This window comes from Palaemon carinicauda, chromosome 1, assembly GCF_036898095.1.
Source record: "Palaemon carinicauda isolate YSFRI2023 chromosome 1, ASM3689809v2, whole genome shotgun sequence".
NCBI classification, from domain to species: domain Eukaryota; kingdom Metazoa; phylum Arthropoda; class Malacostraca; order Decapoda; family Palaemonidae; genus Palaemon; species Palaemon carinicauda.
Genome location: NC_090725.1, coordinates 128,482,781 through 128,502,210, shown reverse-complemented (window position 1 = coordinate 128,502,210; position 19,430 = coordinate 128,482,781). Strand labels below are relative to the sequence as shown.

General features: G+C 40.6%; 1 protein-coding gene across 7 annotated transcripts in view; it reads right to left on the bottom strand.

Moving 5' to 3' along the window:
* The window catches only part of LOC137651552 (solute carrier family 22 member 15-like), a 221,822-nt gene that overhangs the window by 143,614 nt on the left and 58,778 nt on the right, over positions 1–19,430 (bottom strand). For 4 of the 7 annotated variants that reach the window (XM_068384795.1, XM_068384781.1, XM_068384792.1 and 1 more), the window contains exons 2-3: positions 15,784–15,933; positions 15,366–15,645 (exon numbers count right to left, since the gene is read on the bottom strand). In XM_068384795.1, coding sequence (XP_068240896.1) covers positions 15,366–15,498 — 133 coding nt within the window. In that variant the 5' untranslated portion in view covers positions 15,499–15,645; positions 15,784–15,933. The remainder of the gene's footprint in view (positions 1–15,365; positions 15,646–15,783; positions 15,934–19,430) is intronic. The other 3 variants (XM_068384783.1, XM_068384802.1, XM_068384805.1) reach the window with 3 other exon arrangements.

The window sequence follows — 19,430 nt, the reverse complement described above, 5'->3', positions numbered from 1 at the left end:
CTGGATAGAGTGTCTGTCGTCACATTGCGGAACCCTTGTAGGTGAACTGCTGATAAATGCTATCTTTTCTTTCTTGCCAAGCGAAAGATGGCCAACATCACGTGGTTGATGTAGGGCAATCTCGAGCCTTGTTGGTTCAGACATCTCACTATCACTTCGCTGTCCAAGACCAACTTGATGTGGGCTGATTTGTGAGGGGATAGCTTTTTCAACGTCAGGAGGACTGCCAGGGCCTCCAGAATGTTGATGTGAAAGGTCTTGAACAGGGATGACCAGGTCCCTTAAGCTTTCCTTTGATGGGAATGACCTCCCAATCCTTCCGTTGAGGCATCCGTGTGGATGACTACCGACGGTTGAGGTGGTTGTAAGGGAATAGTCCTTGCTATGCTCTTGACATTCGACCACGGGCTCAGAAGCGATCGCAGTAAGGTCGGTGTCGGTCTCTGTTGATCTCTTCAAGCATTTGATGCGTATCTTCTCCAGACTCCTGACGCATCCTTTAGCTGAGCTCTTAGTACTGGGTCTGTTACTGCTGCGAACTGGAGAGAGCCCAGTACTCTTTCCTGATGGCGTCTTGATATCCTGTTGGATTCCAGTGGTCTCTTGACAGAATCCATGATCTCTCTCCTCTTCTTTGGTGGAATGGAGAGGTGGTGTGACTGCAAGTTCCAATAGATTCCCAACCATTGAAACTCTTGAGCTGAAGAGAGGCGAGACTTCTTGAAGTTGACCTTGAATCCCAGATGTTCCAGGAACTGGATCACCTTTGTGGCTGCCTGCAGACAAGCTGTCTTGGATGCTGCCCACACCAGCCAGTCGTCCAGGTATGCTTAACTGAACGCCTTCTAAGCGTAGCTGTTGTACGACTGTGTCTGCAAGTTTCGTGAAGATCCTTGGGGCTATGTTTAGTCCAAAGGGCATGGCTCTGAAGACATACTTTGTCTTCCGTACCTTGAATCCTAGGTAGGAGGAGAGAGGGCGGCTGACAGGAAGGTCCCAGTAGGCATCTGCCAGGTCTATTGAGACTGTGTACGACCCTTTTGGTAACAGGGTCCTTATGTGTTGTAAGGTTAACATCCGGAACTTGTTGTTCACGATGAACTTGTTGAGTGGAGACAAGTCTAGAATGACTCTGAGTTTGTCCGAGTCCTTCTTGGGAACACAAAACAGCCTTCCCTGGAATTTGATGGACTTTGCTTTCCTTATAACTTTTTTGTTCATGAGTTCTAAGGTATATTCTTCCAATAAGGGGGTGGAGTGTTGGAAGAATTGAGGAAATGAAGGTGGAGATCTGTTCCATTTCCATCCTAGTCCATTCTTGATTAGGCTGTGGGCCCAGGGATCAAAGGTTTAACGATCCCGAAAGTGGAGAAGTCTTCCTCCTACCTGGAGCATCTCATTGCTCGGATGATCCGGAGAGTTTGCTACCCTGACCACGTCATCCTCTTCCTCGTGAGGGTTTTCTAGAGGAGCCTCGTCTAGACCCTCTACCTTTTGGGCAAAAGGTAGTGGTGTGCCTCTCAAAACTGGGGTTAAAGGATGGGTAATGGGCTACCAGCTGCTGGAGCACCATCTGGGAAGTAGTTTGCGGCTGAGCGACCATTTGGGGCATCGTGGTCATGGTTACTGTAGGATGTTGCACAGGTCGAGGAGGCAGTCTTGGCTTCTTCGTCTTCCTCTTAGGTTGGGACCAGCATCAGGGGAAGATTTTCTCTTAACAGAGATGCCCCACTTTTGGAAAAGGTTCCTATTCTCCGTGGCGGCTTTGGCGACTACCTCTTGGACTGCTTCCTTTGGGAAGAGATCCTTGCCCCAGATACAGGAAGTGATCAACTTCCTGGGCTCGTGTTTGACCGTTGCATTGGCAAACAAAAACTCTCTGCAGACCCTCCTGGCCTTCACAAAAGCGTACAAGTCCTTGACCAATGTAGCCATGTGCATCTCGGCTAGGACTGTATACATGTCTGGGGTGCTTGCAATGCCTGCACACATCTCCATGCAGTTCTGGAGGGACAGAGAGGTGGCTAGTCTCTCTTATGTCTCCTGTTCTCTTCTCAGGAGAAGTCCGACAGCTTCGGGAGGTTCTCATTGAACTGGTGTCCTGCAATGTCTGCGTCGAGCTTTGCTGATACCTTAAATTGAAGCACTTTACTTCTAATTATATTCAGACTGTTTGATAATTGTTTCACCTGGAAGCCAGAAGGTTGAGGAGATTTAGGGTGCAACTTAAAGTATGATGTGTGTCTTACAAGGCTTGCAGTCTGAAAGGCTAGAGAGTTAGGGAGGCTTTGTAATAGGCTAAGTTCCAAACGCTCCTGTATTGAATCTAACATTTTTAATCGGCTTGGGGTGGCTGAAGAGTATATTTCGCATCCATAACTAATTTTGGAAAAAATCAAGGCCTTGTATAATTCTAAAATAGTATTGCGATCTGCTCCCATGATGTATGGGACAATACTTTTAAAAGATTCAGAGCCTCAAGACATTTAGCTTTTAACGCTTTTAAGTGAGACACCCACGTAAGCCTACAATCAAATATCAAACCTAAAAATTTAGCTTCACTTACACATGGGATACGTTGACCTTTAACCCTTTTACCCCCAAAGGACGTACTGGTATGTTTCACAAAAGCCATCCCTTTACCCCCATGGACGTACCGGTACGTCCTTGCAAAAAATACTATAAAAATTTTTTTTTCATATTTTTGATAATTTTTTGAGAAAATTCAGGCATTTTCCAAGAGAATGAGACCAACCTGACCTCTCTATGACAATAATTAAGGCTGTTAGAGCAATTTAAAAAAAATATACTGCAAAATGTGCTGGGAAAAAAATAACCCCCTGGGGGTTAAGGGTTGGAAATTTCCAAATAGCCTGGGGGTAAAAGGGTTAATATATATATCCGGGTCTGGATGTACTCCCCGGATACAACAGAAATGGACAATGGTAGTTTTACTTGTCGAGAACTTAAATCCATTCATATCGGCCCACTGGATAATTTTGTCAATTGAGAGTTGTATTTTTCTCTCAACCATTGCCATTCTAGCTTCAGCAAATGATATTGAGAGATCATCCACAAATAATGTTGAGAAAACATCCCATGGAATGACTGAGGATAACCCATTAATTGCTAGTGTAAACAGGGTTACACTCAGCACACTACCCAGAGGAACTCCTTCTTCCTGACATTTACCCTCTGATAGAGTTTTCCCCATTCTCACTTGAAAAACTCTATGTGAAAGAAATGACTGAATAAATAGTGGTAGTTCTCCTTTTCATCCTAATTCATGAATTGTTTTAAGTATACCATATCTCCATGTGGTATCATATGCCTTTTCAAGGTAAAAAAAGACTGTCACATGGTGCTGTTTGGAAGCAAACGCTTCACAAATAGAGGACTCAAGTTGTATCATCACATCAGTCGAGAGCATTTTTTCTGAATCCACATTGAATCGGTGATAAAATACCCTTCTTTTCAAGGTACCAAATCAGTCTTGCATTGACCATCTTCTCCATGATTTTACATAAACAAGATGTCAATGCAATAGGTCGGTAGTTTGCTGCTAAAAACTTGTCCTTACCAAGTTTTAAAAAGGCTAAAATAATGGCTAGTTCCCAAACACTTGGATAACTATGATCATGCCATATTTTATTAATAATGCTTAAAATAAATAACTTTGTATTAAAATGTACATGTTTAATCATTGCATATGGAATTCCATCGGGTCCAGGGGCTGTATTGTTACAATTAGTATGAACGGAATCAAATTCTCTTTCAGTAAAAGGAGAATCATATGACTCTTCCCTCCCTGTTAAGAAAATTTAAAATTTTCTTCTCATTGCTCCTATACTCGTGACCAGGAGCTCCTTCACACTTGCACGATACATTTGAAAAATGTTCAGCCAGGGCATTGCTGACATCATTTGCTTCAGTCACATACTGACCGTTCACCTTCAACACTGGTGGTGGGTTTGGGGTAAATTTGCCGGCAATCTTTTTTATTTTCCTCCACACAGCAGATGGTGATGTTCTACTGTTAATGGAGGAAACAAAAGACACCCATGACTGGCGCCTAGTTTCCTTCATGGCCCGACGGAACTGTGCTCTACATTTCTTGTATATAATCCCATTGCCCTCAGTGCGGTGTCTGCGCAGTCGAGTTAAAGACCTTCTTGTGGCTCTGTGCAGGGCAGTTAGTTCTGAAGACCACCAGGGGACTGGTCATCGTTTGAATAACTCTGTTGTTTTGGGAATTGAGTTAACTCCTGCTGTATGAAGGGTTCCATTCAGAAAGTCTATGGCATCATCAATATTTTCAAACTGCTCTGCCTTTCCTTCAATTTCACTTAGCTCATGAAATCTATCCCAGTCCGTCTTATCAAGATTCCATCGTGGAGATCTTTGTAAAGGCGGACCCTTGTTGGTGTTTATAATGATTGGTGCATGATCACAAGTATGCCAATTATCTAATGTCCTCCAATCAAAATCAAGGAGGCAGTTAGAGCTTGCAATTGAAAGGTTAATGCATGACAAGGTACCTGTCTGAACATGGAAATGTGTGGGCTCTCCTGTATTAACCCTGGATAGGTACGGTGGGTCGTTTGCGACCCCGAGCGTCAAAAAAAAACAGGTTTTTCTCACGTGACTCACCCGTGACTGAATTTGTGGGTGATCGACCTGCAGGAGGTGTCTCCCCTACACGCTCTAGTAGTGTCCAGATGTGCATTGCTGTAGCTGTACTCCTTCCCCGATTTCTGAGACGCGTCGGGGTCGTTCGCGTCCGAGTTTACCCTTCTGAGGTAGTTTGCATAATTATCAAAGTTATTACGTATTATGAAATTGTCGTAGAATGGTGCAACTTGTATAGGTTATCAGTTGTGGAAAGTCTTGGTGGATTGTTTGGCTACCATGTGCATGTTTTTTTTTTAGTTAAAATGTCGTTCATCACCACGAGGACCATTTTACCGCGAGTGCCCCTTTTTCATTTTTTTTCATTTTTTTGCCAAGTCATTTTTCCGTAAGATATTGCCAAATAGTGTCGTAAAACTTTTGCTTGTTTAGTGTTGGAAAGTGTGTCTAGATGATCTGGCTACCCATGCATGACTTTGTTTTTGTCAGATACGACGTAGTTATTGGTATATTGGGTATTTAACTGCGGTTACCAATTTCTGTTTTTTTTCAATATTTGTAAAAATTACTACGTAGTAAGGAATTGCCGTATATTATTCATTTTTTTTTCATGTTTATGTGTTAGAAAGTGTGCCTTGATGGTTGGGCTAACACGTGCATGTCTTTTTTTTTATCTGAGATGTCGTATATTAGAATGTCGGGCATTTTACCGCGAGTGTCCCTTTTTAATTTTTTTAAATTTTTTTGCCAAGTCATTTTTCCGTAAGATATTGCGAAATAGTGTCGTAAAACTTTTGCTTTTTTAATGTTGGAAAGTGTGTCTAGATGATCTGGCTACCCATGCGTGATTTTGTTTTTGTCAGATACGACGTAGTTATTGGTATATTGGGTATTTAACTGCGGTTGCCAATTTCTGTTTTTTTTCAATATTTGTAAAAATTTACTACGTAGTAAGGAATTGCCGTATATTATTGATTTTTTTTTCATGTTTATGTGTTAGAAAGTGTGCCTTGATGGTTGGGCTAACACGTGCATGTCTTTTTTTTTTATCTGAGATGCCGTATATTAGAATGTTGGGCATTTTTCCGCGAGTGCCCCTTTTTATTTGTTTTGCATTTTTTTGCTTAGTCATGTTACCGTAAGGAATTGGCAAGTAGTGTCGCAAAACTTATATTTTTATAGTGTTGGAAAGTGTTTCTAGATGATCTGGCTACCCATGCCTATTTTTCTTTTAGCCAGATATGGCGTATATATAAGTATGTGTTCGATTTTCCTGTGATTGCCATTTTTTCGTTTTTTCCCATTTCTTTCAAAATTACTACGTACTAAGGAACTATCACAAAGTAATATTTCATTTATATGTTTATTTGTCGGAAAATATGCCTTGATGGTTTGCCTAGCACATGGCTGAAATTTTTTTTTTCTGAAATGCCGTATATTAGAATGGCCATTTTTCCACGAGTGCCCCTTTTTATTTGTTTTGCATTTTTTTGCTTAGTCACGTTACCGTAAGGAATTGGCAAGTAGTGTCGCAAAACTTATATTTTTATAGTGTTGGAAAGTGTTTCTAGATGATCTGGCTACCCATGCCTATCTTTTTTTTAGCCAGATATGGCGTATATATAGGTATGTGTTCGATTTTCCGGTGATTGCCATTTTTTCGTTTTTTCCCAATTCTTTCAAAATTACTACGTACTAAGGAACTATCACAGAGTAATGATTCCTCTAGATGTTTATTTGTCGGAAAATTTTGTTTACTTTTTTTTTGATTTAATATCATCAAATTTTTTTAGCTAAAATATTGTTTTACATTTTTTTTTTTCGATTTTATTTCCCTTCAAAAAAAATTTTTTGGGTCAGAATTTTAATTTTATAGTCGTAAAATAATCGACAATTATCCAGCAACCCACCATACAATTTTTATGCATATCCAATAATAATTAGATTAGTAAATAACACCTTGAAATTGACATACCCTTCCTACATTTCAAGTGGCAGATTAGGGAGTCTGAGTCAGTGTGGTTGGCGGCCATTTTGTGGACATATCCGAAGCGTAAGCTGCCCTATCTATATATATTCTTGTTCCCTATAGAATTTGTGATATTTTGGTATATTTTTACCTGCATAAATATCATATTATATATTAAATATATGTATTTTTTTACGAAATTTCCAAGTACTCAAAAAATTACCTTTAGATATGGCCCCTGATATAAATGTAATTTACAAAATAATGAAGATTTTTTTACATATTTCTATTTTAGGATAACATATGTTTATTCCCTAAAAAAATTAGCCACTTCCTATTTCATTTGGGTACCCAAAAAAATTCATGAAATTTGGACAATTTTTTTTGGCCAAAAAAAGTTACCCTTTTTTTCTCATTTCAGATCTTCACCTCCATGGGTCTGACTTCATCCAAAATACATCAAGATGTGTCCTAAACATTCAAGAATCAATTCCTAAAAGGATTTGTGTATATATGTATAAACTTTTTTTTTAAGAATTTTTATGTCAGGTCTTTTTTTTTTCTACTTAATTTTTTAAAATATTTATAATAAATAGTTTTTCTGCAGATGAGTAGTATTTATCTTTACAGTTGTTTTAAGCATTCATTGAAGTTTTTTTTGGCAAAAGAAAAAAGGAGGTTACTGCAAAAACTGATTTTTCAAGAATTTTTTTTGGCGTCGGGGTCGTTCGAGACCGAGTATACCCTTAAAGGGGTGTCCGAGGACCGTACCTATCCAGGGTTAAGGAGACCGACATCCTCATTTTCCACAATTGATGATATAATATTGCCCCTGATGTTTGCTAAAACATCACCCCACAAAGGATGTCTACCATTCAAATCTCCAATTAAAAGAAAATGTTGAGGGAGCTGTTGAATCACCTCTACTAAATCATCATACGATATGTTATTATTTGGAGGCAAGTTCAGCGAACAGATTGTATATTTTCTCCCTATATCAATCTGTATAACCCCTGCCTGCAGAGGTGTAGGGGCAGATAAAGGTATTTGGAGAACATCTCGACGAACGTATATGAGACTTCCGCCATGGCTCCCTACTCCGTGATCATATGGTGTCCTATAGCTAATATATTCGCGAGGACAAGGGGTATTAGCATCAAGCTTGCTCTCCTGTAAACATACAACTATGGGGGAATGCTCATGAATTAAGAGCTCAAGTTCTTCATATTTGGCCCGCAAACCCTGACAATTCCATTGCAAAATGGATGAAAAAACTATGTATTATTTTCTGGAAGACATCTTTGATGAGGTCTTCCCATTGACAGTTTTTTATTTGACATTTTCTGTAGGCTTCTTAAGTGTGGGTCTTGATAAGTTAGGTTTTATATTTGCCTTTTCAGTGTTCTTACCTAATTGTTGTGGGGGATGGTGGACCTCAACTTGAATTTTTGATTGATTCAAGTAGTTTTCCTGTTGTTCTGAAATATCAACAGACAGAACATCATATCTACTTAACGTCATAACTTTGGTGTTTTTAATGGATGGGGGTGGAAGAGATGGAGGTCACTCTCTTTTCCTATTGACAGGTGGTGATTTGTTAGGTTTTGGTGTTTTCCCCACTACAGGTGCACCTGATAACTCTATTTTATGTGGAACCTCCATCAAATCAGGCAAATTTATAGCCTGAGAGAGGTTAGCATTATCCTTTGTAGTGGGGGACAAGGGTTTATTAGAGGTGAGCAAAGCCTTACGTGATATTCTTGCCCTATCCTCTAGAATTCTATCAGATGGCGAATTTCTTTTCTGGGAAATAGAGGCAGTAATAGGTGGGTTGGAAGTCTCCTGCCTCATTTTTCCTCCTGATTTCAATACCTTTGCATAACTTGCTGATTTACTCAATAGTCTCTTGGCATGCCCCACACTTATGTGTTCGATACTGGATTTATTGAGAGCAGCCTCTTCCTACTTATATTGCTGGCAGCTCCTATCAGTAGATTTATGATTCAAATTGCCATTTATACAATTAGCCTCTAGTGTACATTCTCCATGGTAAACATTGGAGCAAGTACTACACATTTTATCATTCTTGCAAACTTTAGATGGATGCCAATATCTGAAGCAATTAAAACACTGCAGCGGCTTCTGCTTAAAAGTTTGAACTTTAATCTGTTCATTTTCTTTGTAAATGTAGAAAGGCACATCAGCATCCTGGAAAGTCAGGATAATCATTGATGTTCCAGGGACTCTATGCACTTTCCACACAGTTAAAGGACACATGGCCAATATTTCCTCTTCTGTAAACTCATATGTCTCTATTAAAAACTACTCCCCTTCCATAACTGAAGTTTAGATGGGGTTTCACATCCAGCTTTATGTCATCATTCTCTGTATTTAAATTGCACAGTATAACTGATTGAGTTTCTGATTTGGCAGTTATGAGGAAACTGTTCTTTCCAAACCGAGATATATCTCCTGGTGCGATGGTACCTACTTTCTTTTGAAGAAATTTACATATCTTAAAATAATTTCCAGTATTCCCTTTTGATTGAGCAACAAGCCACTTTGGTGGTTTTGGCTTTCTCTGGGAGGGTACAACTACCTCTATACCTTTATCAATCCAATCTGCAGGTTTGTATACATCTAGATCCTTAGGTACCCGATCGCAAAGAGCACCCTTCAAGTTCAAATTATTGATTTTAATATTCATGATATTACTGATTGCACTGAATGCTTCATCATGGTTATCAAATGATATCCATGAATTCCATTTGTCACCTTCAAGCCTCATTCTAATTTCCCTGATGTGACCATAGCATTAAAATGATTTGTACAGCACATTATAATTGGTTTCTATGGGAATCTGAGTGACATGAAGGATTCGCAAATTCTTCATGTCACCCAAATTACTTTGTTTTTTAACATTAGTAGAATGGTCCTATAGAGTTTCCAGGTTGTCAACAGAGGGGTTAGTTTTTGAAGTAGCAGCAAGCCGGGTTATCCACCTCTTATCGGAGGATGTTAGTCCTCCTATCTCATGTGGCCCAACACGAGAAGAGGCTTCAACGGGGACCAGTCCTCTATTAGAAAGGGGCTGCCTGTCTTAAGGTGGGCGTACACTGGTCAGTGGGGGTAGTTAGCCCCTCCCACCGAAGACTCCAATGCCTGGCGTCACCCATTACCCGCAAATATGGGCGACTTAAAACCGGATCACTCGAGCCTGACTCTTAACAGACTTGGTCTGCACCCAATGGGGTCTGTCAGAGGGTGATGGCATCTAAATTTGTACAGGTTGAAATGGTATGACATCCATCCCACCATGTGCCAAATCCAAAGAAGCAGTCAAAATTAAAGTCATACAAGCCAAAGTCATCAACAAGTTCATGCCCAAGAGGAAGAGATAGGAGAATAAAAGAAGTAATCAAAAGAACAGAGAGAAAGTGCTGACTAATTTAGTTGGATCAACAATTGGGCACCGAGGTCCAGTGGGAAAGTAGTTCCTACTGTTCATTAGAGCCCAGCTGCTAATCCCTAAGCACCCCATCCTCATCAAGGGTTCAGTATCTGGGGGCCCAGTGTTAAAGAAAAGATTGAAAGATTTCAATTGGTTGTGGAGAAGGGTGGCCATGTCTGTCTTATTGGTTCCCACCCCGATTACCATAATTATTCATACAAATGCATCCCAGTCAAGTTGGGGAAGTCATTCAGAGGAGACCTTTGTGTTCAGACAATGGTCTCCTCAAATTACTGCATTTCACGTGTTGGAACTAATGGAATTTTTCCTGACATTGAAGAGACTCGGTTCAAGAAGGAACTCTCATATAAAGATCTTCATGGACAACCAAGTAGCTGTCAGTTGCATCAGAAGGGGGATCTTAATCAAGAGCTCTCAAAGCAGTGACTCTTCCCGTTATGAAGTTCCTTCGGGAGAGAAATGTGTTCTTGTTGCCATCCCATATATTGGGTTCATTCAACGTAGTGGTAGACTCCCTATTCAGGCAGACCATTCTGCATACGGAATGGACCCTGGATCAGAGTTCTTTCAGGAGATCTAAGAGCTAGTTCTGGATCTCCAATAGACCTACAGTATTTGCAAAAAATGAGAACCAAAAATGTCTTACTATACATACTCCTAAATGTGGATTCTCAAACAGTGGTAAGAGCTGCTCTGAATTTGGACTGGAAGAGATGGTTATCAATATATGTATCTCATTCCTCTGACGAGTTTGATTTCGAAGGCTGGGAATATCCTTCAGGATTTTTCAGGGATACCTGCTCTAATAGCTCCACTTTGGCCAAACAGCCACTAATATCCACTGCTTCAGTGTCTGAGACCAGTATAAGACCAAGCTTTATAAAAAAAGTAGGAAGGTGGATTATCATTGCTTCCTCCTTTCTGACACAGAACATTTATGCTTGGATTTTCTCTAACATATTTTCAAGAAAGATTTCTCAGCCCAAAACTTGACTTATTTGATGAGCTTGATGAATGTTGAAGATATGGATGGCTTTTCTAAGGAGTCAGTCACCTCGCTTGATAACCCCAGACTTTTTGGATTCCTTCCTAGTCCACCTCTTTCAGGAGAAACTCCAACAATTATATTGACATATAAATTGGCTTTATCCGAACCTCTTAAGAATGCTTTTCTTTGACGTAGATCTTGACTCTGCCGTTTCTTACGATCACCCACTCTTTTTCTTTGCAAAAACAAGCTTTAGCCTCGAGTGTAAGAGTCAGTGAACTGGCTGTCTTTTGGAGGGACCAGGAGTTCATTACAATAATCCCTGATTGTCTTATGATTTTCACCCTGGATCTACTTTTTCTAGCCTGAAACAATAACCTCTTTGGAGACAAGATCCAATCTAGATTCAGAAGATAGTAAAGCTTGGTTCACAAGAGCAGATTTTTTTCCTTACGAAAATATTTCTGCACGTTTGGATGTCAAAAAAGCATGTCTTCACACAAGCAGCTGTTTTCCGCACGGTTTGTTTGTGCAAAGAATACTGTCTGTCAACATTTGTTTGAGACGAAGGATGTAAAGAAAAGAGTGATCTTTGTGTATATAATAAACAGGGCCAAATGTGTCAATGTTCTGTAAAATATAATCATATTCATAAGTGTTCCTCTGCTATTACTGTGTAAAGGGTATAATAATAATAATAATGCAGTAATAGAAATAATAATAATAATGACAATAATAATAAGACAATTCACATTAACCAGTGAATAATAGCAGCAGAAGAGGCATGCCTAACCTCTGCAACTGCTAAACCATGACTACTGCGTGGGAGAAATCTCCTGTTCTTTAAGTATTCTAAACTGTCCAGTACTGTCCAGATATTCTACCACATGCACGGGATGTGAAGGGCCTCATTGATCTGCATTGATTTCTAAACTGCACAAACAAAACCAAACGGATTCAATCTGCTTGTGTGAAGAAGGCCTTACCTCTGTTCAATGTCGACATTACAATGATATTTACAGAGATCCATGTCTTTAGAAGGTAGTTTGATTTAAAATCCCCAAACCAACAAGTCCCATTCAACAGGGGCTAATTGTATTTTCATGACCTTCCTAATTAATAAAAGCTGATCATGTCTCCATCCCTATAACCAAAGATGTAAGAAAATTTGTTTCTTCACTTGCATTATTTGTTAATATGCAATTTTAAGACATCTATAATTTTACAAGTTGGTCTGGGTATAGAATGTTTACCAAATACTACCGGAAACAAATTGAAGCAGTACAATATTCATGTGTGGTACTAGGCTCATTTGTGATCCATACAGGGGTAGTCCAGAGAGGAGAAAGTCAACCAGTACTTTGCGCATTCATGACCCTTAAAGGGTTGGTCCAGATAGGAGGAGAAAGTCAACCAGGCCCTTCAGCAGATGCAGACTAATGGAAGGTCAGACAGCCAGTACTCTTCTGTCAGCCTTCATGTGGTTTAATTAAAGTAAGCCAGCTGCCCTTCCATATACTGTACAGTAAGGTTACTTACTAAACATTTTTTTCTAATTTTTTCTAAGTTAATTTCAAAATGATTGTGCATTAAATATTTCTTTATTCCTTACTGATAACATTTGTTAGTTGGATAGCTTAATTATAAAATAACTTTGTCGTTTAGTTTGATGGCCTACGTATTAAAAATACAGTATTGTAAGTATGTTCGCAAATAGAATGTATAATACTATTGTGATAAAAAAAACTTTAAATTGTTGGTAATTAAAAGTAACATTAATAAAACTCAATGTAATTAAATCCCTTTTTACATTTCTTTTACACATTCAGAACAAATATCTGTAAGAAATCTTGAAATGGCTGTTGCTTATGTCGATTAATATACATAGTCTAGCTAGTTACGATGATCAGCAAACTGAAAACTTGAAAAAAATAACTTGAAATTGTTGGTCAGTAAAATGTGAAGAAAATCAATAAATAAATCAGAGCACTGATTCAATTTATATCTTAATACAGGAATTCTTGTTACATTCATAGCCTAGTTAACTAGTGATAGAAGGATCAGTTGATGAAGGGAGTTGCGGGAGGGTTGCAAGTTATCTAACGCCAATGATGTTGGACCAGTGAAGTTCACATATTTAAAATGCCGGTTGGTAATTGTTAATGATTCGATGGGTCAGAGCACACCTGAACACATATCCCTATTTTAAAAGATGAAAGGTTTATATAAGGGTACGAGCAAACTCAAATTCTAGGTTAAGTGTCTCGTAAGTTTCTCATTGTCTGGGACAATATGAATAAACCAAGCTTCAAAGCCGATATAAACTATATCCAACGCATTGCTTTCCAATAAGTATGATATCAAGTCCATCCCACAATATAGTATACAGTATATTATTCAAAGAATCAAGAGGCAATAATTTGATTTACCAACGAGTAGCTTAAGAAATCCGAGAGCCGTACTCAAGGCATGGATGATGACAGCCATCATTCATAGCTACAGGTCAGCTATAGTTTAAGGCCCTTGAGCTGTCAGCCAAAAAGAATAAAATCCTCAAAGGATTCCTACACCACACAGAGTTTGCAAACATCCCAAGGCCACATATAATTAGTGTCAGGATACTGAGGTGTTGTTCTTGCCTCATTCTTTTTATTCTACAGATGCCACCCATGGACTAGCCAACACAACAGTGACTGTTGTGTGTAGAAGGATGTAGTCTTCCCTTCCCACATGACCATCCTCAGGATGTCATATTAAAAAGTTTGAGCAAGTGGATGAAGAGAATAATAGTGTTGATATCAATCTTGTACAAACATGCAATAGGAACAAAAGTCTTTATGGCATCCTTGAATGGTTTCAGTAGGCCTCAAGTACATGGATGAAGTTCATTAAAAAACTTATAGCGAGTCGTCCCAAAGTGTATACAGTCCACAAGGACCTACAAAGACATATGGAGAAAAAAAAACAGAGTTCCTGGTATACAGGTATACCTTCTGTCTTGAACATCCTTAATCTCTCAAAACTTTAACATAAGAACATGGAACCTCTCTTCCTCTGCTAGTATATGAGGGAGCTATCTCTACCGAGTCTGTGATCCTAACAAACTTGTGTGTGCTTCCCGAAACACCCATAATCATAAGAGGCAACAGCTTCACTGAACCTTAAGTGACAAGAAGTGGATATTGTAAACAGTTTCACCTTGAATGAACCCATTTCAAGGGGGGAATATTATTTGTTCGGTATCTAGCATTGAACTTTACATTGTGTATTCCATTTCCTACTTATCCATCTTACTGGAATGCAAAGAAATCTAGATGCAGGCCAATGGAAGGGTGTACGTTACATTCATTTGGAACATACCCTTTTCTTTCCTTGTCAAATATTTACATTTCTGAGTTCTGCTTACAATCAGTCATGGTAGAAAGTAGTACAGTATAATAAAAACCTCAGGACTTTAATTATTATTTATCATATTTCAAATAAAATAAAAAGCCATGCATCACTTCATGCTACTACATGAAAATTAATCTACAGCTGATAATATCTCAGATTGAATATGGATCTACATTGCTTTCCCAGCATTTATTCCTTAAGACTCCAGAATTTCAAAAGGTGTTGGTACATTAAGTTGATTTTCTCCTTATTACTTACTTATTTAACCTCCTCATAGAGGGTTACTAGAATTTTTGCCATCCAAAGGGTGTGAGGAAATAGAATTCTCATTGACTAAAGCCCAAAGCAACTAATAGAGAAAGTATAACTTGGTGAAGTATTATGTATTGTATTTCCTTTTTAAGATAAAATCAAATAGACTAAAGCTTGTCAATAAAATCATACAGTAAATTGTGTATGTGAGGTGTTACAGCAATTAACAACAATGACCTAACAATTTTCCTTGGGGTCAGGGTACACCAATTAAGCGGTATTGTTCCCAGCTGTGTATTTAGCTATCCCTCTCAGACACTGACAAAGCTAGTCAATAACTTAAGAGCAAATGCACTGTAAAACTATAAACTGTACCTACATTTAAATGTCTAAAACTCAGGAATGAATAAGCCGGCAAAAAAAAAATAAAGAGCAAAGCATTGCGAAAACATGACCTTAACCCTTATAACAGTACTGTATCATTAAATAAGACAAAAAAAGTGCTACAATAATAAAAAATCCATCACCTGCAAAATCATCTGGTAACACCCAACACCAGCCTTTTCAACTTAGAGTGATTGATGAATAAAGCTACTTCAGTGCCATAAACCAGCAAAAGCGTGCAATAATGAGTTTTTGAAGAGGTTTTCTTAAACACCTACCAGTATAAACATTTAGGAGCATATGAAATGCTGTGAAGATCTGGAGGAGACCCAGGCCAAAGTAATATATTTTCTGACTCCAACCAAACTGTCCAATCACATTAAAAACGTCATCTACAGTCAGGTACTTCATGATGCATATTATATGGTAGTGGTGAGCTCTTTTGATGAAAATATACAAGCAATTCAAGTTCTAGTATTCACCTGAAGATGACAGGAAATTTGGGAAATCACTCTTAGTCACACACAAAATAGCACTTCTTTCTAGCATCTGCATGCCCTACAAATAAAAAATGAGAAAGACAAGTCTAACACACTAGGGTCATATGATTACTGTACATAATTAAATGGATACAGGAAGTAGGAGTAAAGAACACATAAGCATCTACATCACTGAAAAAAATGGAAAAAGAAAAACCTTAGAGTGTACTGGATCAATAAGCATGGAAGGTTGATGACTGTTTTGATTTCTCAAATTTCTGCTTTCGTCCTAGATGTAAAAGAACACGCTTGAAGTTGAGTTTTAGGATGAGCAGTCACTTGGATGTTCAAGGCCTTTTAGTATCATCTGAAAGTCATAAATGATGGTTGAGCTATAGTATTCATACAGTATTATTAATATGCTGAAACCAAATTTTCTATAGACTTTTTTAAATACTGTACTGTACACAGGTTATAAGAAAAGTCAGTACAAAAATGACAAATTCGTAGATAATTTGTATTTTTCCTAACCATACAAACCTTAGCTATTTAATTAGGGTATTATTTTCAGCGTAGCTGAAACGATGAGCCATTGGATTTTTAACGAGGGTTTACTACCCTCTCGCTAGTTAGCGAGGGGGTAGGGAGGGGTAGCTAGCTACCACTTCCCCCCTCACACACCGGTGAATAGCTCACTTTGCTTAGAGGTAGGACTTCATGGGGGACAGGGCTGGTGGGCAAGTTTGATTAGATAGCTAAGGTTTGTATGGTTAGGAAAAATACAAATTATCTACGAATTTGTCATTTGTTCCGTAACCGAAATACAAACCACGCTATTTAATTAGGATGACTTAACCCTTAGGTAGGGTGGTAAGTCCCAGCCGTACAGGCTTTGGCTTTTGCCCGGGGACTCAGTATCTGAGTGTGTAGAACTCAAGATAAGGGGTCCCTGCACCTCGCTAGTGCCTTGCTCTGCAAGGACCGCGGCCTACATAAGCTAGTGTGTGAAGGAGTGAAGTGTGACTCGTCTTAGGAAGTTGACCTTGAGTCCTTTGGATGGAAATCTAGGTTAGGACGATCCCAATACCACCTCGTAAGGGTATGGGGACGTGACAGTATTAACTTAATACTAGGAACACAAGGAAACATGGTTTACCCGCAGTGGTTTGAGGTCAGCTGTGCAGAGAACCCAGGATGCTGCTTTCCCCAAGAGAGGGGAAGATGAAGAAAAGAATAAGGGCCAGACATACCTTTTCATTCATGCAGACTAAAACTGGGTAACACTGCCCTCAACCTTCTGCTACTTGTCCATTAAGGAGCCTGAGGTTTTAAACCAGCTGTTGTGCAGCCACCACACGACCGGTAGAGAACGTATCGAGCCTCCTGTGGGTCACGTCTTGCAGGTAGTGGGCTGTGAAGGTCGTCTGACGCTTCCACACCCCAGCCTGAAGAACCTGCGTCACTAAGAAATTCTTCTTGAAGGCCAGGGACGTAGCTACGCCCGACATCATGTGCTCTAGGGCGACGTGCCGGAGGAGGGTCTGGATTCAGGGACAGATGGATCACCCTACGAATACATGCCGAGATGGTGTTCTTGGTGACCCTCCTCTTAGTCCTTCCAGTGCTAACAAACAATGCTTGCACCTGAGGACGGACTGCAGCCGTTCTTTTGAAATATAGCCTCAGACTCCTTACTGGGCACAGTAGGAGATGGTCTGGGTCATCTGTTACAGAACGAAGACTCGAAATCTGGAAGGAGTCGAACCGAGGGTCCGCCACCCATGGATTCTGAGTCATAGCAATAAACTCAGGGACGAATTTGACCGTTACCTCCTACCATCCCCTTGAATGGGCGATGTCATATGAGAGACCATGAAGTTCACTGACTCGCTTGGCCGATGCCAAAGCTAGTAGGAACACCGTCTTCTAAGTTAAGTGGCGATCTGAAGCCTGCCGTAATGGTTCATAGGGAGGTCTCTTAAGAGACCTGAGAACTCGAACCACGTTCCATGGAAGAGGTCTCACTTTCGACTGAGGGCAGGTAAGTTCATAACTTCGTATGAGTAGGGAAAGTTCCAGCGAGGAAGAAATGTCCATTCCTTTGAGCCTGAAGGCTAGACTTAAGGCTGAGCGATAGCCTTTCACCGCCGAGACTGAAAGGCGCATTTCTTCCCGCAAATACACGAGGAACTCCGCTATTGTTGGAATAGTGGCATTGAGTGGAGAGATACCCCTTCCACGACACCAACCACAGAAGACTTTCCACTTTGCCTGGTAGACAGATGCGGATGATTTTCGCAATGTCCAGACATCCTAATCGCAACTTGTTGCGAAAATCCTCTCTCAGCGAGGAGATGCTGGATAGTCTCCAGGCGTGAAGTCGTAGCGAAGCTACGGCTTTGTGGAAGATGTTGGCATGTGGTTATCTGAGTTGATCGTGTCGCGGAGGGAGTTCTCTCGGAAGTTCCAGTAGGAGTTGCAGAAGGTCCGGAAACCATTCCGCGTGATGCCATAGCGGAGCTATGGGGGTCATTGAAAGATTGACCAATATTCTGGTCTTGTTGAGCACCCTCCTCATCAGACAGAACGGGGGAAAGGCGTACACGTCGATGTTGTCCCACCGTTGTTGGAAGGCATCTTGCCAGAGCACCTTGGAGTCCGGGACTGGGGAGCAGTATAGCGGAAGCTTGAAATTCAACGCTGTCGCAAACAGATCCACAGTCAGGGAACCCCACAAAATCAGGACTTTGTTGGCTACTAGACGATCCAAAGACCACTCGGTACTCACTATCTGAGACGCTCTGCTCAGATTGTCGCGAGCACATTTCTCTTGCCCGGAATGAAATGTGCCGATAGTGGAATCGACTGGACTTCGGTTCATCTCAGTATCTGTACTGCAAGATGGGATAGCTGCTTCAAAAAGGTACCTCCTTGCTTGTTGACGTAAGCCACTACTGTGGTGTTGTCGCTCATCACCACCACAGAGTGACCCGCCAGGTATTGTTGGAACTGTTGAAGGGCCAAGAAAACGGCCTTCATCTCTAGAAGATTTATGTGGAGGCACTTTTCTGATTCTGACCACAGGCCTGAGGTCCTGTGGTGCAGAACGTGGGCCCCCCACCCTTTCTTTGAGGTGTCCGAAAACAGCATCAAATCTGGGGGGAGGACGAGAAGATCCACTCATCTTCGTAGGTTCTCGTCTGTCACCCACCACTGGAGGTCCGTCCGTTCCACAAGTCCCATAGGGATCATGACGTCCGGGGAATCATAACCTTGATTCCACCGGGACTTGAGTCGCCACTGGAGGGATCTCATCCTGAGGCGACCGTTGGGAACTAGATGAGCCAAAGACGAGAGGTGACCGAGGAGAAGTAACCACGATTGGGCTGGAAGCTCTTTTCGTATGAGAAAAGGGCTTGCGACCTTCCTCAGCCTTGCTATCCTGTCGTCTGATGGGAAGGCTTTGTGGAGATTGGTGTCTATAATCATGCCTAGGTATACCAGTCTTTGAGTGGGAAGCAGAGAGGACTTCTCGAGATTTACCATGATCCCCAGATCCTGGCAAAGTCTCAGAAGTTTGTCTCGGTGTTGAAGAAGGGATGACTCCAAGTCTACTAGGATCAGCCAGTCGTCCAGATAACGGAGGAGACGGATGCTGATCCTGTGTGCCCACGACGTTATTAGGGTGAACACTCTGGTGAAAACCTGTGGTGCTGTGGAGAGACCGAAACACATCACCCTGAACTGGTACACCTTGTTGTCTAGGCTGAATCTTAAGTACTTCCTTGAAGACGGATGGACTGGGATCTGGAAGTACGCGTCCTTCAGATCCACTGTACACATGAAGTCTTGCGGTCTCACTGC